This window comes from Protopterus annectens, chromosome 1.part0, assembly GCF_019279795.1.
Source record: "Protopterus annectens isolate FY-2018-M chromosome 1.part0, PAN1.0, whole genome shotgun sequence".
Classification (NCBI taxonomy): domain Eukaryota; kingdom Metazoa; phylum Chordata; order Ceratodontiformes; family Protopteridae; genus Protopterus; species Protopterus annectens.
Genome location: NC_056725.1, coordinates 1,175,824,515 through 1,175,850,774, shown reverse-complemented (window position 1 = coordinate 1,175,850,774; position 26,260 = coordinate 1,175,824,515). Strand labels below are relative to the sequence as shown.

Sequence of the window (26,260 nt, the reverse complement as noted above, 5' to 3'; positions counted from 1 at the left end):
GTTTTTAGCCTATTTTGGTTAAGCACTCATCATTTAATTTATATGGTCAGAAAAATTCTGCTCAACTATTCAGATCCACAGAAAAAGCCAAACTAATAAAAATGGATACTTTCTACAAACTGGACTCAAGACTCTTTTTCTGAATATTTATACATTTATGTGTGTTTATTAACATTTCGTAGCTGGAGATGGCCATCTGGGGAGAACAATTTTTGGTGAAGTCCTGGGGGGGGGGCTCCAAGCAAATAAAGGTAACTAAACATACACTACATTTAGACAATGATACCAATGCAAAAAATGCTAACAAACTGTGCAGGAAAACAGATGTGATGCACATGTAGAGACATGCAAATAATTTTTAACCGAGCAGATATATAATACGATACAAAAATTTTAGTAAAATCAACATAGATATTAGATTTGAACATAGTCCAGTGATGTTACTAAAAGCAGTGGTTCAACATACCCATAACAAGAGTCAAGACAGTGACTGAAATCTAGTCAGTTAAGGTGACAGAAAAAGTGAACATGATGGGTTCTCCTAAGTAACTAACAACAAATCTAGATACACATGCTTAAGTTTATATTGATGGCAGAGCAAGTGGTATTAAAGTTATAAAATGAGTTCGACCTTGTCATTGCAACCTTGGCATTTTCTGTGAGAAGTGTGTTTGCCCTGTGATGTTTTCCAGCTATTTGTTTATGTTAATTACCAAACTCTTAATATACAGGTCAAATTTTAATTGTTATCATTTGACAGTGTTATTATGTGATCTGACTGGTGGCCTCTTTTCATTGGTTAAGACATTGATAGTTAAGCACAACTTAAATGTGACCAACTGAGATGTTGCATCAGACAGTTCAGTTGTTGAATCATCTGCATACTCTATAAGTTTTATATTCCTGGTTTGCCTTGTCATTTCCTAATGTAGAGGGTAAACAAGAGCAGATCAAGTACTTAGCCTTGGAAGAAACCTATACTTATTTTGAGATAATAAATGATGGTTTTCTACCTTGCTGCTTATGTTCATTTATTTTAATTAGTCTGAAGAGTTGGTGTTAATGAAGTCCAAGGATCTTTGTGTTTATTTCTTAGAGGTGGTGTAGGTTTCCCAGTTAATGAACAGATAGTTGAATTTTCCCAAGAGAGACCTGTTATAATTGATAGGCAGGGATATCAGTTTGTTTGCATGTGCCTCCTGGGTTGCATGTGACTTGGAGTGGGTACAGTTGCTGGCTGTGATGTGGTCTGGAGTTATATTTGCTCTGAAAAGGATGTGGAGCAGTTCAGTGTCATTGTCCTGGCTTAAGAGATTGGAGGTGAGATGGCTTCTTAAGAATAGAGTCCACCCCTCCTACAACACCTTAATTTTCCATGTTGGGTCTGAAAGAGTGCTAAGCACTCAGATCTTGCATTGTGGGGGTGCTGACATTGTTATGAAACCATGTTGCAGTAACTCTTCTGGTATCTCTGTATGTCAAGAGCTAGGAATGCCTAGAAGGAGTACAGCTTCTTGTTTAGACCTCTAACATTGAGCAGTGCTGCTTTTCTAAAGCCTTACGTTTGATTGGCTGTGATTTGCCTCTACAGCCCATCCAGTTTTGTCACAGGGCAGAAATGGTTTGTAGGGATATGTTAGGACATTCTGCTACTGCTCCTGAACACACACACGGATCCACACACATGTAGTATGTTACGGTAATGGATATCACAAAAAGTCCTTCCCAGCATGGAATTCTTTAATGCAGAAAATTATGGGCTTTTTAACCAAGACTAACCAGAGTAATTTTAATTTTGTGTATTTCTTAACTAGGTAAGAGAAATGGTCTTTCTTACAATACATTCAGCCACAACCTGAGCTATATGGGTAAAAGAGTACATTGTTTGGTGGAAATATAAGGTATTACTAGCACATGATGCCTTCTATATGCCTGCAACATCCTTTTTATTTGTCCAAAGAATAATCACACCAGCAAATGAGATTAATGGTACATAGACACCAAAGACAAACATGAATAAAAACAGATAAAAATAAATGTATAAGTAATTGCTTGTCAGACAAGAATATCACAAACTAGAAAATAAAGGTGATCATGTGTATGGTCTTGATTACATGTAATTTATTTTACTAGTGGTTAGTTTTGAAAACCATGCGTCATTCCAATAATTTTTGCAGCTTAGTATTTTTGAGTTTAATTATGTATATTTACTTTGTTTTATAATCCACTTTTAACATTTTTGTTCTGCTTTTTAATGCATAGAGTTAGGTAGCTGGAAAATTAATTACAGCTTCACGTATTCTGACAATTCTTATTTTGGTCTGTGTAGTTATAACACATTGTTTAATGTGTGTTAAATATTTTTTATAAACATACTTCAATGTTTATAGGTAGTATTCATAATGTAAGTTTCTTTTATTTCAATAACTTTATTACAGCATTAATTCAATACACACACACTATAGTGTATCATTGATTTTAAAGATAACAGTATTCATTTTCTTTCTTTTATTTTTCTTTGGATTTTAGTTAGTACTTATATATGACCTATTCTTTTGCTTGTTTTATTATACACCATAAATACAATGATTATATGTAAAGGATGCTCTGGATAGGCACTTGTTTGTCTGGTAAGAACATCACTAACCAGAAATCTAAGGTGATTGTATTTGTGGTTTTGACTAGATGCAGTTTTTTTAATTGCTGAACAACTGTTTGGTTTGATATTTACAAGACTTCTTGATAATTTTAGACTCTGTCATAGTGCAATGTTTTAACATGGACTATAGAAGTGCATCTAGTTGTGTACTTTTAAATTGAACAGATAGGGTATACGTTAGTTACAATGTTACAGATGATGTCAGAAATGACACTTAACTTTTACTGGATGAATGTTTTTAAATTATAATATATTTTGAACTTGCCTTCGTCTTTCTTATGTGGTCTGATGAAGCAGGATGTTAACATGTAAAAGCATTAACCTTTATTAAAGTTTTTAAACTGGCCATGTTTCAGTTCATTCACGTTTATTTTAATCTGTTTTTATCCTTTCATTTGTATTTTATACGAGTCTTGTTTTGTACATTTCCTGTAATGTATCACTGTGCTGTTCTTGCAAACAATAAAAAGATCTTCTGCACTTAATGCTGCTTGTTGCAACTATAACAAGTAGCTTACTACAGTTAGCTACCACACACTCACTGACAAATATTAGCATGTGTAGTATTGTAGATGTATACATTATATTGTTGGAACACAACAAAAACATATTTACATGGACTTCCATTTTGTTGCAGTTTAACTCATTAGGTTGTACTCATTTCCAAATCATGTAATTCAGAGATCCTTGGCAACTGTGTGGAATAATGGAAGATTAGGGCAGCTTTGTACCCAGGTGGTGGAAGAAATATTAGATTTGATAATATTGTTTGAGAGAAAAGAATTGTGTTTATTTGGACATCATCCCCTCATTGTTAGGTGGCTTGATTTATGGACTACAATCACTTGACACATGACCCACAACAGTGGCACCCCATAAGATGGTGAGCAAGTGTGTCAGACTGCAACAGTCTTCCTCAAGGAATTCTGAGTATCAGGAGGAAATTTGATATTATGTTACGGGTGATCCATGATAGCCCTTGGGTATCTTCATATTATACCCAGTGTCGGGGTTACTTATAGGTGATCTAGGCAACCACATAGGGTCCCATGCTTGTTGGAGAGCTCTTTCTGCATTTATTTCTTTATTGTTTAGACCAACATTTCATTACTCTGTATAAATAAATAAAACCCTCCTGCAAAGGGGAAAAATGTGCCCTCGGCTCAGTTTTAGAGGGGGTGATGCTCCAGTTACTTTGATGTTCAAGTCATGTTATATTACATATGAGACCTTGCATTGTAAGGAGTTTATCAAGACCCACTTCGCAGTAGTATCCCCAACATGAGGAAAATAAGGAAAAATAAATCCAAGACTTTCCCCTTCGATCACTGGGTGTTCCTCTTCAATGCAGTGAGTTAAACCCAAATATTTTTTGCTGGTCAAGTCAGTAGGAGCATTTTTAAATTCAAGGCCTCCAAGTTGTCATGGATAGTGGTTGCATGACATGATGGTTGCCATAATGGTTAAGGTTTACCTCACAGAGACAAAGTATAAGGTTTGGTTCTCACCATAGGGAAATTGGCTAGGCTTAAAATGGTCTGCATGGGCAGCTAGCCTAGTAGTTATTTATGAATCAATGCTGTTGCTACCTCTCTAGCTTTAAATGGAAGAAGGGATTGTAACTGGTGCATATTTTATTCGTCTTTAAAATTGTGGAGTTCCAAAAGCAGGATGTTTGAAGTAGTCACTTATTTGGAGATGGTGTGAAGTGGACAGCAGGTAATGTGAGTTTTCATAAAATATTTGGCTAATCTCTGTTATAAGTTTCAACAGGTTTCTTTTGTGGAAGGGGTGTATTCCTCTGAACTGTGATGTGGGTGTAGTAGAGAAGATCAGGCCTCGGCATCCATTTAGTGGTTACTGAAATATTTTCTTCTAACAGCTTGCACTTGGAGTGTGTGTAAGCTGGTTATTGCATTCTATGTTGTTTAACTGAAGCTTTTAGAATAGTTCACATTTAAGGCCAAGAATGGGGCTTCACTTTTCTCTCAACTATACTGTTTTTGGTGGTATGGTAAATGCTGCTTTTAGAAGATAGCTGTATCTAAATCAACATTTATAACTGGCATATTGCTGGCTCTCTAAAATCAGTTGTCTATGTATGCAAATTGGATTTTTTTTTTACTGTGAATACTATTTGAGAACAACTTTATTAAAGGTCTCAATTGTCCCTGATTTTGCAGACTGTCACCAGTTTTGCCTCATATTTTAGTTTGTTCCTTGTAAAATGTGTGGTTTTCTGTCAAATTGCTGAGGATTGCAGTCAATAAATAATGACAAGCATTTGAGTTTCTGTGCAAGAAGGTCTCCAGGAAGAGATGGAATTCCTGTGGGAGTTTGGTTGCTAGGAAGGAAGAAAGTGATAAAGATCCAGAAGGTTTTGTTTACCAGTGTTTTAAAAGGAGGGGCGGTACTAACATCCTGGAAAAAAGCTAGAATATCTAAAGACAATAAAGACCCATCAGAGCTGGCTTCATACAGGCCCATTTCAATTTTAAACCAGGATTATAAAGTGTTTATTTCTGTAATGACTAAGAAAATGGCAAAGGTAAAGTCAAAATTGATAGACATGGATCAGTGTAGTTTTGTGGAGGGGAGGCAAAAATTTGAGTAGATTAATAGAACAATGAGTATCCAGAGGGAAGCCTAAGATAAGAAAATGCCATTGTTGTAGGCGGATCTTGATGCAGAGAAATCATTTGACAGAGTAAGCTGGGATTTTATGAGTAGAGAAATGGAAGCATTTGCATTCCCTGATATAATAATGGGGTTAGTTAGGAGGGTATATGAGGGATTAGAGGTAAAAATCAATGCAGGAAGGTTCCTCTCTGATAAGTAGTGTCTGAACAGAGGAATCAGGCAGGGGTATCCTCTTTCCCCTTTGATATCTATGTTATATTTAGAACCATTAGCAAAGACAATAAGGAACTTAGAAATTCAAGGATATAATTGGTATGATGCTCAAAGTTGGCTTTATTTGCAGATGATATTATTTTGTATTGAAATGAACCAGAAAAGGACATTTCAGTGTTGTGGAACATTTTGAGACAGTTCCATTTTTTTCGGGATATAAAAGTAATGAAGATAAGACAAAGGCTATAGCTATAAATTATGTACTTATACATGAATTAGTTCAGCAATATTCATATTTATGGGGACATGATAAAATGAAATATTTCCCTGTCAGGGATGAATGTCAGAGTATAGACAAAGAGATAGAGGAATCCTAAATGAAAGACCTGCACAGGTTGAGTTTTTCACTGAATCTAGAACAAAAGCTGCTGGTAAGAAGGGATAATTAGTAAGGTATATGTACAATATTGCACAATAACTGTAGGTATCAACTAGAGGAAGTTCGAAGTGATTGGGAAGAGAGATTAGATAAGCAATTCACAAAGAAACAATTGGCGGAAGTATGTATGGCTCCCAAATGTGCAAGAAAATCTAGAAGATGTAGGATCTTTGCCTGGAAGTGTTTACTTTGATACTATTATACCCCAAGCAAACTCCACATAATTTTTCCTCAGGTAGACGGCAAATGTTAGAGGTTTAATGGGGAAGAATGAGCTACCTGGGAGAATATGTTCACAGAGTGTAATGAGTTGGCAGACTTTAAAAATTCCATACAGAGTACTCTGTCAGGAGACTGGATAAGCAAACGAGTGTAACTAAGGACATTTTTTTGAGCTGGGATACAGGATTTATACTGCCTAGACATAGTAAAGCTTGGTAAAATTTAATTCTGGTAGCTGCCAAAAAGTCAATTACTATTAAATGGAAGTCAAAGTCTGAACCAACTGTATCTGAAGTAGTGAATATTGTAACTGAGGTAGTTTGTTTAGAAAAGTGTTGGAGTAAATTACATAGAAAAAATGAAAATTGTTGGAACAATACATACAGAAAAATGTTACAGAGGAAGAATGAAGTTTAAGAGAAGGTAGGAACTGAACAATTTCTGTAATGTTGATTTGATTTTATGGTATAGATAGAAAAATATATGTGATGTATAATGTTAATGTGAACTTGTTAATATGATTGATAAGTTTGCCTGTATTACAAGTGAAAATTCAATAAAGGTGCTTAAAAAAAGGTTGAGTTTCTGACTTTATAGCCTTCAGTCTTGAACAGAACAAATGGCTGTCTTTGATAGTATGGGCAATGTGTGTGAAAGCAACTATCCACAGTAGTACATTGTTTGGTTCTCTGGTTGAGTTCTTATCTGTGGCTCCCTCTGCATGGATTCTACATGTCCTTCCTGTCTCCTTGTGGGTTTTATTCAGATGCTCTGGTTTCTACCAACACCGAAAAGATGAAACATAGGTGTTCCTCCAATTTGCTTGCAAGTAAGTATGCAGTATGAGTGACTAGAGTGTGTTTTTTGTATATTTTATAATAGACCATGCTTATGAGAAGCAGTCCATGTGTTTGTGTGTGTGTGTGTGTCTTCTAATATACCACTCTTGGGATAAGCAGTGTCAGAATGTATGCTTGTGTGTGTGTTCTTGAAGAGGTCAGAGCTGTCTACTGTCCCTGATATTGCTTCATATTTTTGATTTGTAAAATGTGTGGTTTTCTGGCAACTTGTTTGACATTGCCAACAGTCACTAAATAATGACAAACTTGTGAGTTTCAGGCTTCATATCCTTCAGAAAAATGCTTGCTAATACAAACCTTGTTATTTTATCAATTTTCTAAGTATATAAGATCAGTGTTTAAATCAACTCCTGATATACAGTCTTTGTTTCTGATTCTTAAGATAAGAAGCTTTGAGGGCACAGGGGGTTGCAGTTCATTGCACTGGAATCATTACATGAAAAAGTTGTTTAAAAAATCTAAGCTGCATCTCAGACCACCTAGAAATCTCATGGCTTGATATGTTTTTTTTTTCCACTGCAGTTATTACAGTGTAGTCTTGCTTAGTTAGAATGTGTTGAAAGGATGCAGGAAAAAAAAAAGTTGAAAAGTAAGAATGAAGTTCTTCCTTTAGTCATGATCTTTGTTCAGGCCATCACTGGTTGAAAAGGTTGTTTACAAAATGTAAAATACACCTCACAAGCATGTAGAACCCCCATGGCTCCTGACTTAATGCAGTTGTTTCCACCACAGTTCTAAGAGTGTAGTCTTGTTTACTTAACAATGAATGAATAAATGTAGGGGGGGTGGGACTGAAGAGCAAGGCAAACTGTGAGAAAAAGAAGAAAAATATTAATCTGGATGGTGTGATTAGGCTAAGATGGGTTGGGCGGCTGAGGGTGGAGTGCCATGGAGCCTTTTTCCCCTAGGGCGCCAGTTCACCTAAGGCAGGCCCTGGTTATACCCATATGTCATAATCATCACTGCAGTACAATCGGCATCCATTTTTTGTATCAGTGACCACTACAGCTTTATTTGTTTATTTTTTTTATTCTTTTTTTTGACCAGGTAAGCTTATTATTTTGATCAGGTAAGCATATTATTATGGCTGTTCTGGGACTGACCATGGAACACTGTCTGGTTAAGTTCATAGGTGAGTACTAGGCTAGTTGCCCTTTTAGATCATTTTAAGCCTAGCCAATTTCTCTTGGTGAGTATCAAACCCTAAATCTCTCACTTATGAGGTAAACACCGTAACCATTATGCCAACCCCAAACCTGATTTGCTCAGAGTCACAAACTAAGCAGGTGGAGGCTGAACCCAGGACTACAGGCTAAAGATCATTAGAACCTCATAACCTTAATTATCTGCACTAAACTGCCAAACAGGTGACTACATTGCATGAACTATCATAATAATTATATGTGCTGTGCATATGCATCTGCAGACTTCTAAGATCATGTTTTGCTGCAGCACGCATATCATGTGTTGCAGTCTAATGTACTGTTGCTGCTGCTGGTTATCACACCTGAATCTGGCCGCTACATAACAGTCTAATATCTACCAGCAGTACTTGCAGTATATGTAATATGGACTGTGTTAAGTTTGTTTCTGCACAGTGGTAATATATCATATGTTAGGGATGTGTTTCAAAGTACGTTAGGTACTTAATGCATCTTCTTCTTAGACCCAGGATGCTGTATCAGTATTGGCGAATTCACTGCTATGCTGTCAGTGCTAGGTATGTTTAATTATGGGGCAGCTATATTATGGGGCAGGAAGTATAATGTTGCTTACCTACTTGTTGTAAGCCCATTGTTCCCTCACTTAAATGATACTGTGGATGCCAACTTATTGCCCCAATTTTCTGTAGGTGCAATAATAGGATGAGGACAATTTGCGCTGACAGTGGGCACTGCCACAATGTGCTGTTATAAGTCTGTGTTGCCGAATGCAGGCCATTTGTGCCTCCTCCTAGTCTTTACCCCTTTTGTCAATGCTGGTTGTTACTGTTAGTACAAATCACTGAATTCTTTAGGCCCCCTATGAAACTGCATGCTTCCCTGTATCTGCTTATCTGGACCATTTGAGTGGCCATTAGAAATCTGTATTTCTGGTACTGATGTGTTGTTATGGCTGTTGCATCAATGGGAATATTTCACGTTCATGTCTTTAACAGATGATACTGCACATGAAGAGAAGCTTCAGATGGTCCAGAACCATTGGGACAGACTGCACAGCAGATGTGGTGAGTGCTTACACCCATGTAACATTCCATTCTATTTTATTATATGAGCTTCTATTGACACCCATGTAACATTCCATTCTGTTTATTATAAGAGCAGCTGTTGATGGCCATGCTATATTCCATTCTGTTTTATTATATGATCTGCTGTTGACAGCCATGCAACATTCCATTCTGTTTTATTATATGAGCTTCTATTGACACCCATGTAACATTCCATTCTGTTTATTATATGAGCTGCTGTTGGCGGCCATGTTATATCCCATTCTGTTTTATTACGTGATCTGCAGTTGACAGCCATGTAGCATTCCATTCTGTTTTATTATATGCTCTGCTGTTGACGGCTGTGTAACATTCCATTCTGTTTTATTATATGAGATGCTGTTGATGGCCAAGTAACATTCCATTCTGTTTTATTATATGGTCTGCTGTTGATGGCTATGTAACATTCCATTCTGTTTTATTATATGTTCTCCTGTTGATGGTCACATAACCTTCCATTCTATTTTATTATATGAGCTGTTGTTGACAGCCATGTAACATTTCATTCTGTTTTATTATATGAGCTGCTGTTGATGGCCATGTAACATCCCATTCTATTTTATTATATGAGCTGCTATTGACGACCATGTAATATCCCATTCTGTTTTATTATATGCTCTGTTGTTGACGGCCATGTAACATCCCATTCTATTTCATTATATGAGCTGCTGTTGATTGACAGATGTATGTTCTCTGTGACATTCCAACCCCATGTTAGCTGCCAGTGTACTTTCTGTCCTACACAGAAACTAGTCCACATGTGCAGTGTCCTGTCACATCATTTTCTCCAGAAAGTATTGGGGATGATAAACGTTTATTACTAACATCTCAGTAAGAGGGTGTGGTTGAAGTGGTACAGGTTGGGAAGTGTGACTCCCTGGCACAGAATGAGGCTGGTGGTGACCTCCAGTAAACCAGTTCCTGATTTGCTTTAATAGATGAACACTGCTGCACTGTCTGAGTTCCCTGGGTACCATGTGTACAACAACTAGTGATGACTATAGTGATGTAGAGTTTTCAAACCAAACTGTAGACATAGGTGACCATGATGTATATATCTTAGTTCCTGCTGCACGCTCAGATTTTATCAGCCAGGACTAGGCCAGTGGATCTGCCCTGCCCATAGCCATAGCAAAGGAGGAAGATGGCAGATAACCGGTAGTTGTCATATCGTGTACACTTCTGCACCCTTGTTTTCATTTTGTTTCATTGCTTTCTTACATTTGTCTAGCATGTCTAAGATGCCCTGCCTAACTGTGTTGTCATATAACTTTGTTCCACTTCTGTGCCATTACTTTTTTACAGTTTTCTAGCATGCTTAGTATTTCCTGCACAACTTAAAAAAAAAGTTTGAATTGCGAGGCCTCCTGAAAGTGCTGTACAGTAGGTAGCATAACCTAAATTTGTTCCTCTCTCACTAGCCTCTCATATACTCCATTACTCTGCCAGTAAAATCCCCCCATACCTTCTGGTTTTTTCATCTTTCCCACCTTTCTTCCACTCTGTTTTATCTTGTCCCTCCCTTTCATGTCCCCTTCCTCTGTGCACCTTACTGTACTTATTGTATATAGTGAATAGTTACTACATATGTTGCATAACTTGTCTTGCAGTATAAATGCTTATTTCTGTGTTTTTTTTTCTTTTTTGTTGTTGTTATTATTCCTTTACATATAATTATGTCTTTAACTGTAGTACTGATTGACTGGATGTAAAACATGCTTCACTTTTCATCCCTGTGTGTGCATCCATTTGAAAATCTGAACGTTGCTACCTTATACATATTTTGCTGTCCTGGACTAAGCCTGTAAATGTTCCATTATATATGGAAACATGTAAATGCGTGTGTTTGTGTGTGTGGTGGTATAGCAAAAAGTGCTTAGTGACTATTTTGTGTATATGTGCACAGTGCTCTTACACATATCCTCCCTCTATTCTACCTGGTTACTTTATGCTGCTACATCCTCCTTACATTTCTGCTGTCTGCTCTCTTTGTTTCTCTGTCTTGCTCTGTGCATGCCCAGTTTCCATTTTGTCCTGTTTTCCTTTTACCATCTCATATAATATATGTGCTGTATATGTTCTTTTCTCTTATCTGTTGTTCTGTTGGTCATGTTTCCTGATACATTCGCTGTCTTGAAGTGTCATCTGCAATATTTCCTACAGTTGCTGGTTTTATTGTTTAAAATTTGCTTTTACACAAATATTGCTTGTGAAGATTTAGCAGAAACTATGTACAGCTGAAAAGTGTTACAGATATAATTTTAGAGTCTGATTTTGGAAACGGTTGTTGACATACCTCTCAAATTCTTTGCACAAGAAATCTGGACAAATTATAAAATAATGTAGGGACAAAGGTCCAAAATTTTGGACAAATTTTAAATATTGCTTGCATGAACTTAGAATGTTTCTAGTGTAACAGGTTTTGCCTTAGCATACATTTTCTGAAGGATATAAAATCTTAAACTCAAATGGCTGTCATTATCTAGTGATGTCAGTCCTCAGTCATTTGCCAGAGAACAACACATTTTATGAGAAACAAATTAAAAATATGAGTAAAAAAAATCTGGATCTTTTGCAGAAATCTCGGCAGTTGAGAGGTATGGTTGTTGCTAACACTTTTGTTTTTGTTTTATGTAACTGAAGCCAGCATTAAGGTATTTCCTTTCATAATCCATAACTATTGCACTTTCTTTTGGAAATCCAAAATGCGGATTCCTTTTCTTATTCCTTGAAACATGACCCATTGATAAATGTACCAAGTGTCTTCACTAAAAATACAGATTTGGTAGAAGATTACTGTAATCCCTGCAGATGTAGGCTTTATCCTTGAATTGCTGGTTGGAAAATGTTTCGGGCTACATCACACACTGCTCACATCGAAGTAGAATATGCATAGTGATAAAACCAAAATTAATGGCAATTAATCCCATTTTATTTGTTCGATCTTATTAACCCAGCAAGCCTGCTGAGATAATAGGGCCCTTTTCTAAGATGACCCAAGTTATTTGCAGGTCACTAGTTGCAACATATTTTACAACAGTGTTCAAATTCATGAAAAGGACAAGGCAAAGAAAAGCCAAAAAATATAGTAGCAAGCTGCTTCCAATTAGTTACAGTCAGTTAAATGTAACACAGGAAGATAAATGCAGGGTCAAGGATAATGCTGACGGAAGTGTTAAGATCAATAGGACAGCTTTAAACTTCTTGAAATTCAAGTCTTATAGACTTCTTTGGCAGAGCAAATCACTGAACTTGGCAAATGAATAATAAATTACCAACCGTACAATAGTTCCCAGAGTTTCTAGTAGCGAAAAAGGGGTGGCTTCAACAGCCAAACAGACTTCCAGGACTAAAGCAGTTAAAGGGCCTATTGTGGGTCGCAGAACCAGCTTCCTGTAGTTTACTGCAAGACTGCCTGTTGTACCATGATGCAGATGATTAACAGCTAGCTGCTGCGTAGGACCACCAAACTGGACTGTCTGCCACATTGAAATGATGTTAGCAGTGGAACGGGTCAGCATACTATGTAATGGGATAGTTTCTCTGCCATCATGATCAGTTTTCAGACAGAGTATGCATATTCCGATTAAATTTGTTCTTCAAGCTAATGCTGCAGTATTAACATATGTAAGTGGAAGAGAATGTATTCCTCTTAATTTACACTGGCAGAAAGTGTGAAAAATAAGCTTAGAAAATGAAACTTTTTTTCAAAAGGGAAATGCAGAAGTAAAATAAGTTGTACTGAAGCTGTGCTGAATTAAAAAAAGTGTAAGCAGGTCTTAAAAAATCAAAAGAAGTTGCATTGTACTTGCCTTTTTAGTAAATATGCATTATTTAAAAGAAGTATGTAAAATTGTAAGTAAAAAAATCTGTAATAAAATATGTAGGAGTAGCGATATGTATCCTACCCAATCCTACCAAATAGTATGAAATAACAAGGGGTATGATCTCTTGAAACACACCCCTGTGAAGCAGCAGATCAGATACTGGTTTACTGGAGGTCACCAACAACCTCATTCTGTGCCAGGAGGTCACACTTCCCAACCTTCCCAACCTGTACCACTTCAACCACACCCTCTTACTGAGATGTTGGTAATAAATGTTCATCATCCCCAACACTTTCTGAAGAAAATGATGTGACAGTTATAATTCCTGGCTCCTCAAGATTTCAATCCCCACCAGTGCTGTGATGCCAACAGTATTTGTAACTTGTACAAAATTTCCACACATACACACACACACACACACACACACACACACACACACACACACACACACACACACACACACACACACACACACACACACACACACACTTTTCCTTCAGTTACATCATCTCCCCCAATGTATTTATTTATTTATTATGTATTTGTTTAACATTTGTTTACCGGGAAAGTCCAACTGGACACAGGTCCTTTTTCAGCAGAGGCGGGGGGGGGGGGGGGGGCTCCATGAATAACAGTAAATTTTAATGCACACATTACAATAATCAATAAAGTATAATGTAAATAAAATGTAGTATACATAAGAAAATACAAATTTGTTACATCTTGACAACAAAACATAGGCTTTGAACATAGCTAGTACTATTTGTAAAGTATGACTTATGTCAAGATATATGTCAATTCACAGTAACTCTGACACCAGACAGACTACCCTGACAAAACCAAGAACACAAATTATTGTTTACCTGTAAAATAAGTAAATAAGTAAGTATGTTAACCTTTAAATATGTGGTTGTTAGCATTTGGCTCAGAGTAGTCACTCATTGGTAGGTGGCTATCAAACTGTTGATAGTTCATGATTTGTGCACAAAACCCTTAAATGCATAAATAAGTCACAATCCACAAGCATTTAAAATAAATTTGACTAGTAAAACCCTTTATGTGAAAAAAAAAATTCACATGAAATTATGTATACAAACGAGTAATCCTGCACAAGAAATTTAAAATAAAAATTCTGAACAGTTGTCATGTAGCAAATTCTGTCAGCCAGTCTAGACCCTAACTAATTTTAGCTAAATATGTACTGTACCCTAAGTTATACTGTACCCTGTTTCAATTAGTTTTCAAGATCAGAATAGAATCTGCAAAGGTCTTTTACAGAGACAGAGCTGCCTGCCTGTTCTAACAGGAAGATCCAGCATCTCTCTCTCTCTCTCTCTCTCTCTCTCTCTCTCCCTCTCTCTGTCTGTCTGTCTGTCTGTCAGTTTTCTTTCTCTCACTCTCTCTCTAACTCTTTGTTTCTCTTTCTCCCCCTCCCTCTCCCTCTCTCTGTCTGTCTGTCAGTTTTCTTTCTCTCACTCTCTCTGTAACTCTTTGTTTCTCTCTTTCTCCCCCTCCCCCTCTCTGTCTGTCTGTCAGTTTTCTTTCTCTCACTCTCTCTAACTCTTTGTTTCTCTCTCTTTCTCCCCCTCCCTCTCTCTGTCTGTCTGTCAGTTTTCTTTCTCTCACTCTCTCTCTAACTCTTTGTTTCTCTGTCTTTCTCCCCCTCCCTCTCTCTGTCTGTCTGTCAGTTTTCTTTCTCTCACTCTCTCTATCGCTTTGTTTCTCTCTCTTTCTCCCCCTCACTCTCTCTGTCGCTGTCTGTCTGACAGTTTTCTTTCTCTCACAGTCTCTCTCTCTCTGTTTCTTTGAGACCCAGGAACATTTCCTGTTCACTTCATTGCATTTTAGAAGATGCTTTCTCGTTTCCTGAGTTTAATACTTCTGGGGGGGGGGGGGTGTATGGGCGCAGAGCAGTTAGTGTCACTTTCTAACTACAGTGCAGTGGATTCCCCAGTAGCAAATCCACAATTTTTGTATACAGTGACAGTCACCTACAGCTAAGGTTTACATTACCAGGTGGCTAGCCCTGCCCCAGTCATTCTTCCACACCATTCACTCTCACACACATGTGACCATTTTAGAGTGCCTAATTCAGCTACTGCATGTCTTTGGAATGAGGGAAGAAACCGGATCACTCAGAGGAATACAGGGAGAATATGCACACTCTGCACAGAAGGCACCCCAGCCAAGAATTGAACCAGGGAACCTCTTGCTGTGAGGCGACAACACTGTCCACTGCACCACTGTGATAGTCTTACTTTTAAGTACTTTTTAAATTCTATATTACAGATTTACTAAATTCAAGTGCAATTCATTTTTGTTTTCCTTTTAAAGAGTTATTTATATTTATTTTGATTCAATGCATCTTTAGTACAACTTGCTCCAGTTTCATGCATTTCCATTTTGAAAAGCCAGATACATTTTCACAGGTATTTACAGCTTTCACAGAAGGCATGCAGCAAATATAATGCAGGACTGACTACTCTAGCAGTAACAAATTACGTATTGTAGAGTATTTAAAACTAGACTGCTTGGTTTGTTAATAACAGTGTGTTTTTTTTGTGTACTTTGTGGATGCTGACTGCCGAGTCAGAGTGTTGTTGGTCATTGCGGATACTTACCTGCAAGTAACAGTGCCATTGTTATGCTAGTAGCTGCAGTAATGTGAAATAAATAAATAAATACAATTTTAAATAAAACAAAAACAGAACGTCTCCATTTCCATTTTTGTTGCTGTTTACCATCTGTTTTGGCTCACTTTCCATCACCGATATTCTTCTGTGAAAGGCTAATAAAAGCTGATACTCTGTTTCATCCTGCATGCTCTGTGAGTATGGGTATGAGAGTACTTTATTAGTAATCTAAAATGCATTACTGACTGAAAAGTAACAACTGTTTGGTACAGACTATTTGTCTCCTTACATATATCACTGAGCCTGGCATATCTACTCTTCCTTTTCAATAACTTTGACTTGTTTAGGGTACAGTGATGTGAGTGTACAATCACTGAATGCTTTTCAGTGGTCTGTTTATATTTGCTCACTTTTTTTATTTAATTGCTAGTGCTTTTTCGGTGACAGCATCCTTCTGGACTCCTGATTGCTTTGTTGTGTATGATTTTCTAACTTCTGGCATCATCTGTGCTATAGAATGCTTGGATGTTCTTCGTGTTTCACTGTTGCAGTTATTACATTTGGGTAATCTGCTGGCAGGTTGCCCTCAGTCGGCCTGATTAACAAAGTCTTGTGTCCTGCATCGGTTGCTGTCCCTTCTTCCATGACGTCAGGTCATCAGGGGTATAAAACATGCATCCGACACCATTACATCAGTCTTTCTTGATGTGCAGTGCCCGAAGCAGAAGCAGTTCGCAAGTGCCGGTCGGCCAACTCCTGAAATTTTCGTTTTCAAGTTTCAGAACCGAAGTCTTCAACTTAAAGCTAAGTACCCCGTTGGGGAAACTTTTTCTTGCTCCTTACCGATGTCAGTAAAAGTTAATAATTGCATTACTTGTGGAAACCAAATATCTCACAAAGATTTCCATTCGTACTGTATTCCTTGCCTAGGCCTTGACCACGACGTACCTTGCTGTCGGTTTTGTGCTTTATTTAATCAGCGCACTATCCATCATCGGTACATTTTTGCCTCTAAATATTTCAGTTCTCGGTTTAATTATCCAGAAATGTCATCGGTTAGCCTTCCGACTACCAGGTTTCTGAATAAACACAAAGATAAATACAGAGACAGGCCGCCGAGGTCCAAAACTGCCGACAATGTTTCTCCTAAGCTAGTCGCCAGTTCACCGGTACTCAGCGAGGCGCTTTCGCAGCCCCTGATACTCGCTACTTCTGATTCGCAGGCCTCTACTGGGACCCATTCAGAGTCTGGTATGCCGTGAGAGGCTTCACCTATGGAACTCACGAATGTCTCTACCTTGGATGGGTCCAGAGCCACTGTGCAGGCACCAGCTTCTGAGGATGTATTCAAGCCTACAGACCTGTATATTAAATCAACTCTACCTTCATTACTAAGGCCTAAATCTCGATTTGTGTCTAAAAAAACAATGTCCAGGCCACATGTTCTTGTTCTGTCTTCTCATAATTCTTTACAACACCACAAGTTATCACTCTAGCAATATCCCTAAGCTTAGTAGCACAACACTGCATTATGCACTCTCATACACAGACACCACACATTATAATAATATCTGCCCACACTTATTCAAGAACTACATAATGGACCAATTCAGAACTAAACACATATGCTCTCATTCCTACTCCAAAAAAACACAATACTTTCTCACACTCCTCACCAAACTCCAACATCTGTATAACCATTTTAACTCCAGGCTCACCATAAGTGGGGATATCCACCCCAACTCAGGCCCAAATCCATCCTGTCCAACACAAACTGCTCAAACACAAATGTCAGAACATAACACCCCACTTTCTTCATCCCTGGGCAAATCAACAACAGCAGCAAAACCAACCATCTTTTAATGCTAAATATTAATATTAGAAGTATCCAAAATAAAATACCTGAACTCCAGGCCACAATAGCACACTACTCCCCAGACATAGTTGCTTTAACAGAAACCTGGCTAAATAAAAACATAGCTAACTCAGAAGTTCTCCCTACCGGCTACAATATCATTAGACAAGACAGACCACTTCGTAAAGAGGGTGGAACTGCCTTACTCTACAAGTCCAACTTAACTGTTCGTCAATTACCAAACTCCTACCCCTCCCCTAATAATTGGGACATACTTATCTCACAACTTCAACTTCACCCTAAAAAGGTCATCACCACAGTTGTGATCTATATTCCACCTGGTAATACACCTGCTAGCCTTGAAGACTTCTTATCCTGGTGTTCTTCCACATACTCACAAGAAACCCTTATTCTGGGGGACTTCAACCTAGATTGGTTCACCTGTATATCAGAACCACCAAGTAATCTAATAAATCTCCATGGCTACCAGCAGCTAGTCCAAATTCCAACTAGGTGTGATAAAAAATCTAAAAGGGAATCCATCCTTGACTGGGTCCTAACTAGCAACCCCACATTGTACCCTCACACAGGCAGTCTCCCAGACACCTTAAGTGACCACAACATAATATACTTTATACGTAGTAAAACAAGCATATGCAAAACCACTAACTATATATCCACTAGAAACACAAAAAAATTCTCTCCTGAGGTCCTCAACACTTTACTCTATAACTGTGAATGGATCCCCCTAAAAACCCTCCCACTTGACCAGGCTGTAGCATATTTCAACAAAACATTTCTACAACACCTAGACACTGTCGCTCCATTGTGCAAAATCAAGGTTAGAACCTCTACAAACCCCTGGCTCAGTAAAGAAACCAAACAAATCCAAAAGTCCAGAGACACTGCCTGGCGTTACTATCAAAAAAACAAAGAAACACAAAGCCTAACTAAGTACCAAGAACTGCGCAACCATGCAAAAAAATGCATTAGGCTGGACAAAAAATCCTACTACACAGCATTACAAACTAAATACCAACACAACCCGCAAAAATTTTGGCAAAATGTAAACCACTTACTAAAACCCACCCAAAAGGCTACCGCCAAACCAACCACCCCTGACACTAAAGTTCCCACCGAAACACAATTCAACTCCCACTTTGTGAACTCAATTCTATCCTTAGTATCACAGGACAGTTCCTTCCTCACTATCCCCCCCAACACAAATAACACTAATACAAGCTTTACCCTCAAAACAGTTTCCACCACTTCAATCAAAAGCATGCTCTCCAAACTAAAAACCTCATCAACAGCAGCCGACCTACTCCCCAGCTATTTCTTGAAACTCACAGCAGATGCTATTTCTATCCCAGTCTCCACTCTCATAAACAGATCAATTGTTGAAAACTATGTGCCCAAACTCTGGAAAATATCCTATGTTACACCCATACATAAAGGCGGGACCTCCACTGAACTTAATAACTACAGACCCATTGCTTTACTCTCCCCCCCGGCCAAAATCCTAGAAAAATGCATCCATACCCAGATGCTAAACTATCTTCTAGACAGCAACATCCTGTCACCTACTTGGCATGGTTTCAGACCTGCCCATAGTACCACTACAGCCCTCCTCTGCTTCACAGACACAGTAAATCATCTCAAAAATAAAGGCCTACAGGTGTCAACTCTTTTTTTGGATATGTCCAAAGCATTTGACACAGTCTTACACCAAATCCTGCTAAACAAACTAAACCAATATCATCTATCTAATTCCACTCTTACCTGGTTCCAAAGCTACTTAACTGACAGGTACCAAGCTGTGAAATGGGAAAATTCTCTCTCTCCTCAGCTGCCCATAACTATAGGAGTCCCACAGGGTTCTATCTTAGGACCACTACTATTCACAGTCTTCACAAATGACCTCCACACCTCCACACAGCATGCATCTATAATTCAGTATGCAGATGACACTACCTTAATCTGTGCTGCACAAAACATTCCCACCCTCCTGCAAACGACTCAACTAGCATTCTCTGACATTGAAAACTACCTTACCAAAGCCCGACTTATCCTCAATCCAAAGAAAACTCAGCTTATGATTATAACCAGTTCTAACAAAAACACTAACAGTCAATTCACTATCTACTCCACAAATGCTACTCCAATTGCTCCAGTGGCACAGGCTAAGCTATTGGGAATAACCATAGACTCCCACCTAAAATTTGATAGTCATCTGAACTTAACTATTAAAAAAGTACATGCCAAACTGGGGTCACTCTACCGTATCAAACCATTTCTTACCAACAACACAAGATCAGCCATTGCTCGCTCCCAACTTCTATCCACCCTACTCTATGCATCTCCCATTCTGACTAATCTCAACAAAACTGAACTAAGCAAAATGGATGCTTGCTATAACAGAATTGCCTATTTTGCTGCAAATTGCTCATATAGAACTCATCACTGTACTGCTTTGAGACAGCTCCACTGGCTTGAATTGCCCAACCTCCTAACCTACAATCAGCTCTGCCTCTGTCATTCTATCTATTACCTCCCCAATAAGTGTCCTGCCCTCAAAAACCTAGTACAACATCACTCAGCCAAAAGGCCTCTTAGATCATCAAGCAAACTACTACTAGAAGTCACCAACAGCTACAATAGCTTTGGAGATGCACTATATAGTAGCTCAGTGGCTAAAAAATGGAACTCTGTCCCCACTAGCATTCAAAACATATCATCCAAAGCCTCCTTTAAAGACCTCATCAGGCAACATCTCAAGCCAAGTTGGCAGTGCCATGATTGCTCCCCAGGCTAGTGAAAGCGGATAACATATGCATACTAAATCTAGAGTAATTTATAATAGTTTTTCAATCTTACTCACAAACACTGGCTAATCTACAATGTATGTACTGTACCTATGTACTATGTATGTATTCTACCTACATTCCAAAGTTCAGCTGTACACCACAAATCTATTACTTACCTTTATTTTTAAAATTAATATCTTTTTTGATTGTTCTCTTCACTGTAACTGTTTGTGCCGCATACCACTGTAAAAACATGTCTCTTGTAATTTGTGTGTATACTGATTATGTCTAAATAACTAAATGTGTCTGTAATTTTTCTTTGTGGAGCTTTTCTCCCCGGGCCTCTGCTGAAAAAGGGCCTTTTCGGCTCAGTCAGACACCCCCGGTTAACAAATGTAAAATAAAATAAAAAATATTCAGGCCCCTATGGCTAAAAAACAAATGATCAAAATGGCTGAAGATTTAATTACTCCAATCAGGGGTAGTCAACCTACCCCCCCCCCCTCTAAGAGGCCTAGGGCTGACCTTGATTATGAATCTTCTGATCAGGTTTCTGTTTCTTCTGATTCTTCTAATGACCTGGATTTGTCCATTCCTACTTATGAGGATTCTGATGCAGAGGATTCCATTCTATCTGCTTCCCCTCCTGAGGATTTTTCTTTTGGGGAAACTTTACATACCTTAAGGGAGCATTTCCACTGGGAAAGTCAGGAATTTTCTGATTCAAAAAAGAGGCTAAGGGATTTCCTTCTTCTACCTCAGCATAGGCCCTTGGCTATACCACCTGTGCTAGACATTTCTGATGATGTGTTGTCGGAATCCAGTATGGCCCCTGATTCCTTGCCTCTGGCTCCTAGTAAACCTGACAGATTCTACAGGGTTCCTGAGTTCCACAAGTTCCTTTTCAAAAATCCTGTTACAGATCCAGAAACCATTTCTCAGGGGCCCAAGGGCATTAAGGCTTCTACTGCTAAAAATCCTACCCCTTCTGATAGAGGCTCCAGGGCGCTGGATAGATGGGGTAAGAAGGTTTATACTTCTAGAACCCCTACAACCAGGGCTTTAAACTGCCAATTGTATATGTTAAAATGTCAACAGCTTATTATTGGACTGCTTAAACAGAACATGATGTTGTTTCCTGACTGTGTGGAAAATAAAGATTTACAGGATTTATTGCATTCTGCTGAACAAGTTGGAAAACATACTTTGCAATGTGGTTTTGATTCTTTAGAGGCCTCCTGCAGGGCTGCAGTTACTTGGTCTGTGCTTAGAAGGCATGCGTGGCTTAAGGAGCAATCTTTGCCTGATCATGTTAAATCGAAATTGTTGGATGCTCCTTTAAATCAGGACTGTCTGTTTGGCAATAAGGCTGAAGAAGTTTTAAAAAAGATGGAAGATAAAGCTAAATATATACAAACTGTTAAAGATTTCTTATAAGTGCAACCTCCAAGATTTAGTAGGCACTGGCCCTCTAAGAATTGGTCCTTTACAGCTCCTTCTAGATCCTCTCAAGCCAAACCCAGACACACCAAAAGCACCAGGTTTCAGTCCCAGGGGACATTCAGAACTAAGCAATGGGGAGCCTCCACTTCCAAATCTGGAAATAACAAGATATCCCCCTATGATAAACAATCTTAATGACTTCCTTTTAAAATTACCAAGCACTTATCTTTTAGCTGCCCCTTTGGAGGGAAAGATTGCTCTTCATGCAAAGAACTGGGAACTCATAACCCAGGACAAATGGGTTATAAATGTACTGTCCCAGGGATACAGATTTCATTTCCACACGTTGACAACACCAAACAGGTGGCCAGACCTGCCCCCAAATCAGTGGACAGAGGCTCAAAAACAAGTACTTTCCCCTCTTAAACATGGGGGCTGTTCAACCAGTACCAGAGGAGGAAAAGGGACAAGGTTTCTATTCCAGGCTCTTCTGGTACCCAGAAAAGACAAGTCATGGCATCCAATTCTGGACTTGTCTACTCTAAACACCTTTCTGGACATTCCAAAGTTCAGAATGCTGACTATTCATCAGTTACTTCCTGTGCTAGGCAAAGATGCCTGGTTGGCAACTCTAGATTTAAAAGAAGCTTACCTGCATGTCCCAATCAGGGAATCTTGCAGAAGATATCTATGCTTCAAAGCAGGCTACACACATTATCAGTTCTCTGCACTGCCCTTTGGCTTGTATACTGCACCCAGGTTATTCACAAAGTGCCTGGCTCCAGTTATTGCATTTTGCAGGCAAACAAATATTCAAATAATTCCATACCTGGACGATTGTCTAATTTAAACAGAAAACCAGGGCATACTTCTAAATCATCTGGCATTTGCAAAAAGGGTTCTAACTTGTCTGGGGTACACCATAAATGAAATGAAATCACAACTGGTACCCTCTCAACAGATTATATTCCTGGGTGCAAGCTTGAATACAACTGCCCAGATGGCTTTCCTCACACCAGAGAAGCAAATTCATTTGATAACTTACTTCAAACAAGTGGCCACAAAAACCCTGCTATCTGCAAGACAAATACTGCAAGCCTTGGGGTTCATGACCTCCTGCATTCTTCTAATTCCATATGCAAGACTGCATATGAGGAAACTACAGTGGTACTTAAAAAGTCTATGGAGTCAACATTGCCACAGCCTGGAAACAATCATTCCTATCATACCTTGCCTATGCCTGGAATTCCTATGGTGGGCAGAGGCCTGCCACCAAAACAAGGGACGGCCATTCACACTACCCCCTGCCGCGAAAACCCTAACTACAGATGCATCAGACTATGCATGGGGGGGCTCACCTGGCAGAGAAGTGCATTCTGGGCAAATGGAACTCAAATCAAATGCACCTACATATCAATCAAAAAGAAATGTTAGCTGTACAGAATGCTGTGACAGCCTTCAAGGACTACATTCTTCCAGAACAACTAATGGTAAAGACGGACAACACCACGGTTATGTGGTACATAAACAAGCAGGGGGGTACACATTCTTACCCCCTCTGCAGACTAGCCAAGGCATTGTGGAACACAGCCTTGAGCTACCAAGTGCACCTACAAGCTCAATTCCTGCCAGGAAAATTGAGTACACTGGCAGACGGACTAAGCAGAAATCTCATGGACCCACATGAGTGGAAACTGGAACCACGGATTTTCAACATGTTGACAAGCAAATGGGGGAGCTCAGACATAGATCTATTTATCTCCCCTCAGAACTACCAGTTGGACAAGTTTTAAACAAGGACTCCCCACAAAGAAGTCTGAAAGGTGGATGCTCTGTCCTTCAGCTGGAATAGCCCATCAGTCTATGCCTTTCCCCCTCTACCTCTGCTCTCCAAAGTCCTGCTAAAAGTCAAACAGGACAAACCAAGAATGATTTTGATTGCTCCAGACTGGCCACGCCAACACTGGTACCAACTCCTGCACAGTGTGTCTCAAATATCTCCATGGCACCTGCCTCAGACCCATTCCTTGCTGTCTCAGCAGGAGAACCAAATTCTGCACCCTCAGCTTCCAACATTGAACCTTGCAGCCTGGCTAATCACTTAAATTCACCCTTATCATCCCTCAGCAAACCTGTGATGGAGTCATCTTGGAGGTGAGAAGGCCTAGTACTAGAAAATTTTATGCTAACAAATGGAAAAGATTCTGTGCCTGGAACCAATCTTTAGGGATGAGCACAGCAGTGCCCAATTTACCTCAGATTTTGCAATACTTAACTGAGATGCTTCACAAAGGCCTGTCTTTTTCCTCTGTTAAAATCCACGCTTCAGCTATTTCAGCTCATTACGACACAGAACCACCCCTCTTCTCTCATCCCCTGCTCAAGCAGTATCTCAGACGGGCAAAGAACTTCAGACCACCCAGGAGAGTTCCTACCCCTGCCTGGGACCTTAACTTTGTTTTGGAGAAGCTCACTCTACCTCCTTTCGAGCCAGCTGCTACTGCAGACTTAAAATTTCTTTCTTGGAAAGCAGCCTTCCTTTTAGCAATCACTTCAGCTAGAAGGATATCTGAATTATAGACCGTTATGGCAGTGGAGCCTTTCATCATCTTTCATGCAGACAGGGTATCTCTGAGGACCAATCCATCCTTCATGCCCAAGGTGGTTTCCAGTGTGGCTCTTAATCAGTCCATTCATTTGCCAACCTTCTTTCCCAATCCACAGAACAAAGGGGAATGGATTCTGCATGCCTTGGATGTGCACAGACAACTTAGATTCTACTTGGACAGGACTAAATCTCAAAGAAAATCTGACCAATTGCTGGTAGCATTTGCTGCAGGGGCAGAGGGGAAGGCTATTTCAAAACAAACAATTTCTAAATGGATAAGACATTGCATTCATTTCTGCTATAAGCACCATGGAAAACCTATCCCCCAGGGGATTGGATCTCACTCCACCAGGGCTGCATCTACTTCTGCAGCCTTTCTCAGAGGTGTTCCTACCAGGGATATTGTAGAAGCTGCTACCTGGAGTTCTGTACATACTTTCACCAAGCATTATCACTTACCAATTTTCTCTAAATCCAGAGCTGGTTTTGCCACTGCTGTCTTGCAGGGCATTATAGCTTGCTCTCATGCTGTATAAACTCCTCCTCCCAACCATAGCTTTGGGAATCTACCCAAATGTAATGACTCCAACAGTGAAACACAAAGAACATAGTACAGTTGTGTACACTTACCATAAATGTAGATGTTCGAGTGTATTCACTGTTGAAGTCCTGGTTACCCTCCCTCCAGCCCCCTACTTTTCTCTGGCTATACCTCTACTTTCTTTTACTATGCTTAAAAGCCTTTTTGGTGTATTTGCTTTTGGTTGGGGGTATATTGTTGTGTTTTTTAATTTTATTGGCTCCCCATTAGGGGGCACCTGGCATCTGGGGCAAGAAAAACTGATGTAATGGCGTCGGATGCATGTTTTATACCCTCTGATGACCTGACATCATGGGAGAAGAGACAGCAACCGACGCAAGACCCAAGACTTTGTTAATCAAGCCGACTGAGGGCAACCTGCCAGCAGATTACCCAAATGTAATGACTGCAACAGTGAATACACTCGAACATCTACATTTATGGTAAGTGTACACAACTGTACTGTACTCTTCTAGTTTGGTTACTGTAATAGATCTAATAGAATATCTGTGACATAAGAGCTAAAGGACATCTGGGACCTCTGACATGGATTTGTAGGTATTACTGATGTACCTTTTTAGCAGTTCTTAAGGATAAAACACAGAATTATGACTAGTTGGCACTGAGACATCAGTGTTCAAAGCCTTGTGGGGTTATGGCTAGTAATGCTTTTGCCTTCTCATTATTATTGATGATTGTGATTTTTTCCCCTGACGTCTCCACTTTTTTTGAACCTAGACCCAGAATGCTCTAGATAATCATCAGTGAATACCCATAATTCCTGAAGTATACCACAGTATTATTAGGTCACTCACTGCACCTCACTGTTTTCACTGTAGTCTTCTGAGAACAAGCCATTACCTATCACAGTGACAACTGCCGTTACTGTCTGCAAACTATTTTACTTCAGCAGGCCAGTTCTTACTCTGTGCTGTTAGTAGATCCTGACAGACATCCTGCATTAAAGGCTATAAACGTCCTGTATGGTGTTTTCTGCCAAAAAAAGTGTCGAAGCCTGTTTTCTGTATTTTACATGGTAGCCTTGAAACCTAAGTGATTTCACTGCTGTCGAACATTTGACTCCCCTTTGTGGTAAACATATGGTTTTAGGGAACTCTGTTCATCAGTGCCCATGACAAACTTACTGCTGAATGTACAAATTATATGATGCAGTTCAAAGATATAGAAAAACACTCCTTGATTGCATT

At 39.1% G+C, this 26,260-nt stretch overlaps 1 protein-coding gene across 4 annotated transcripts in view; it reads left to right on the top strand.

Annotated features, from left to right (window-relative positions):
• Positions 1 to 26,260, top strand: part of LOC122796729 (sine oculis binding protein homolog) — a 1,221,885-nt gene that overhangs the window by 268,029 nt on the left and 927,596 nt on the right. For all 4 annotated transcript variants that reach the window (XM_044065461.1, XM_044065452.1, XM_044065445.1 and 1 more), the window contains exon 3: positions 9,192 to 9,260. In XM_044065461.1, the coding sequence (XP_043921396.1) occupies positions 9,192 to 9,260 (69 nt within the window). The remainder of the gene's footprint in view (positions 1 to 9,191; positions 9,261 to 26,260) is intronic.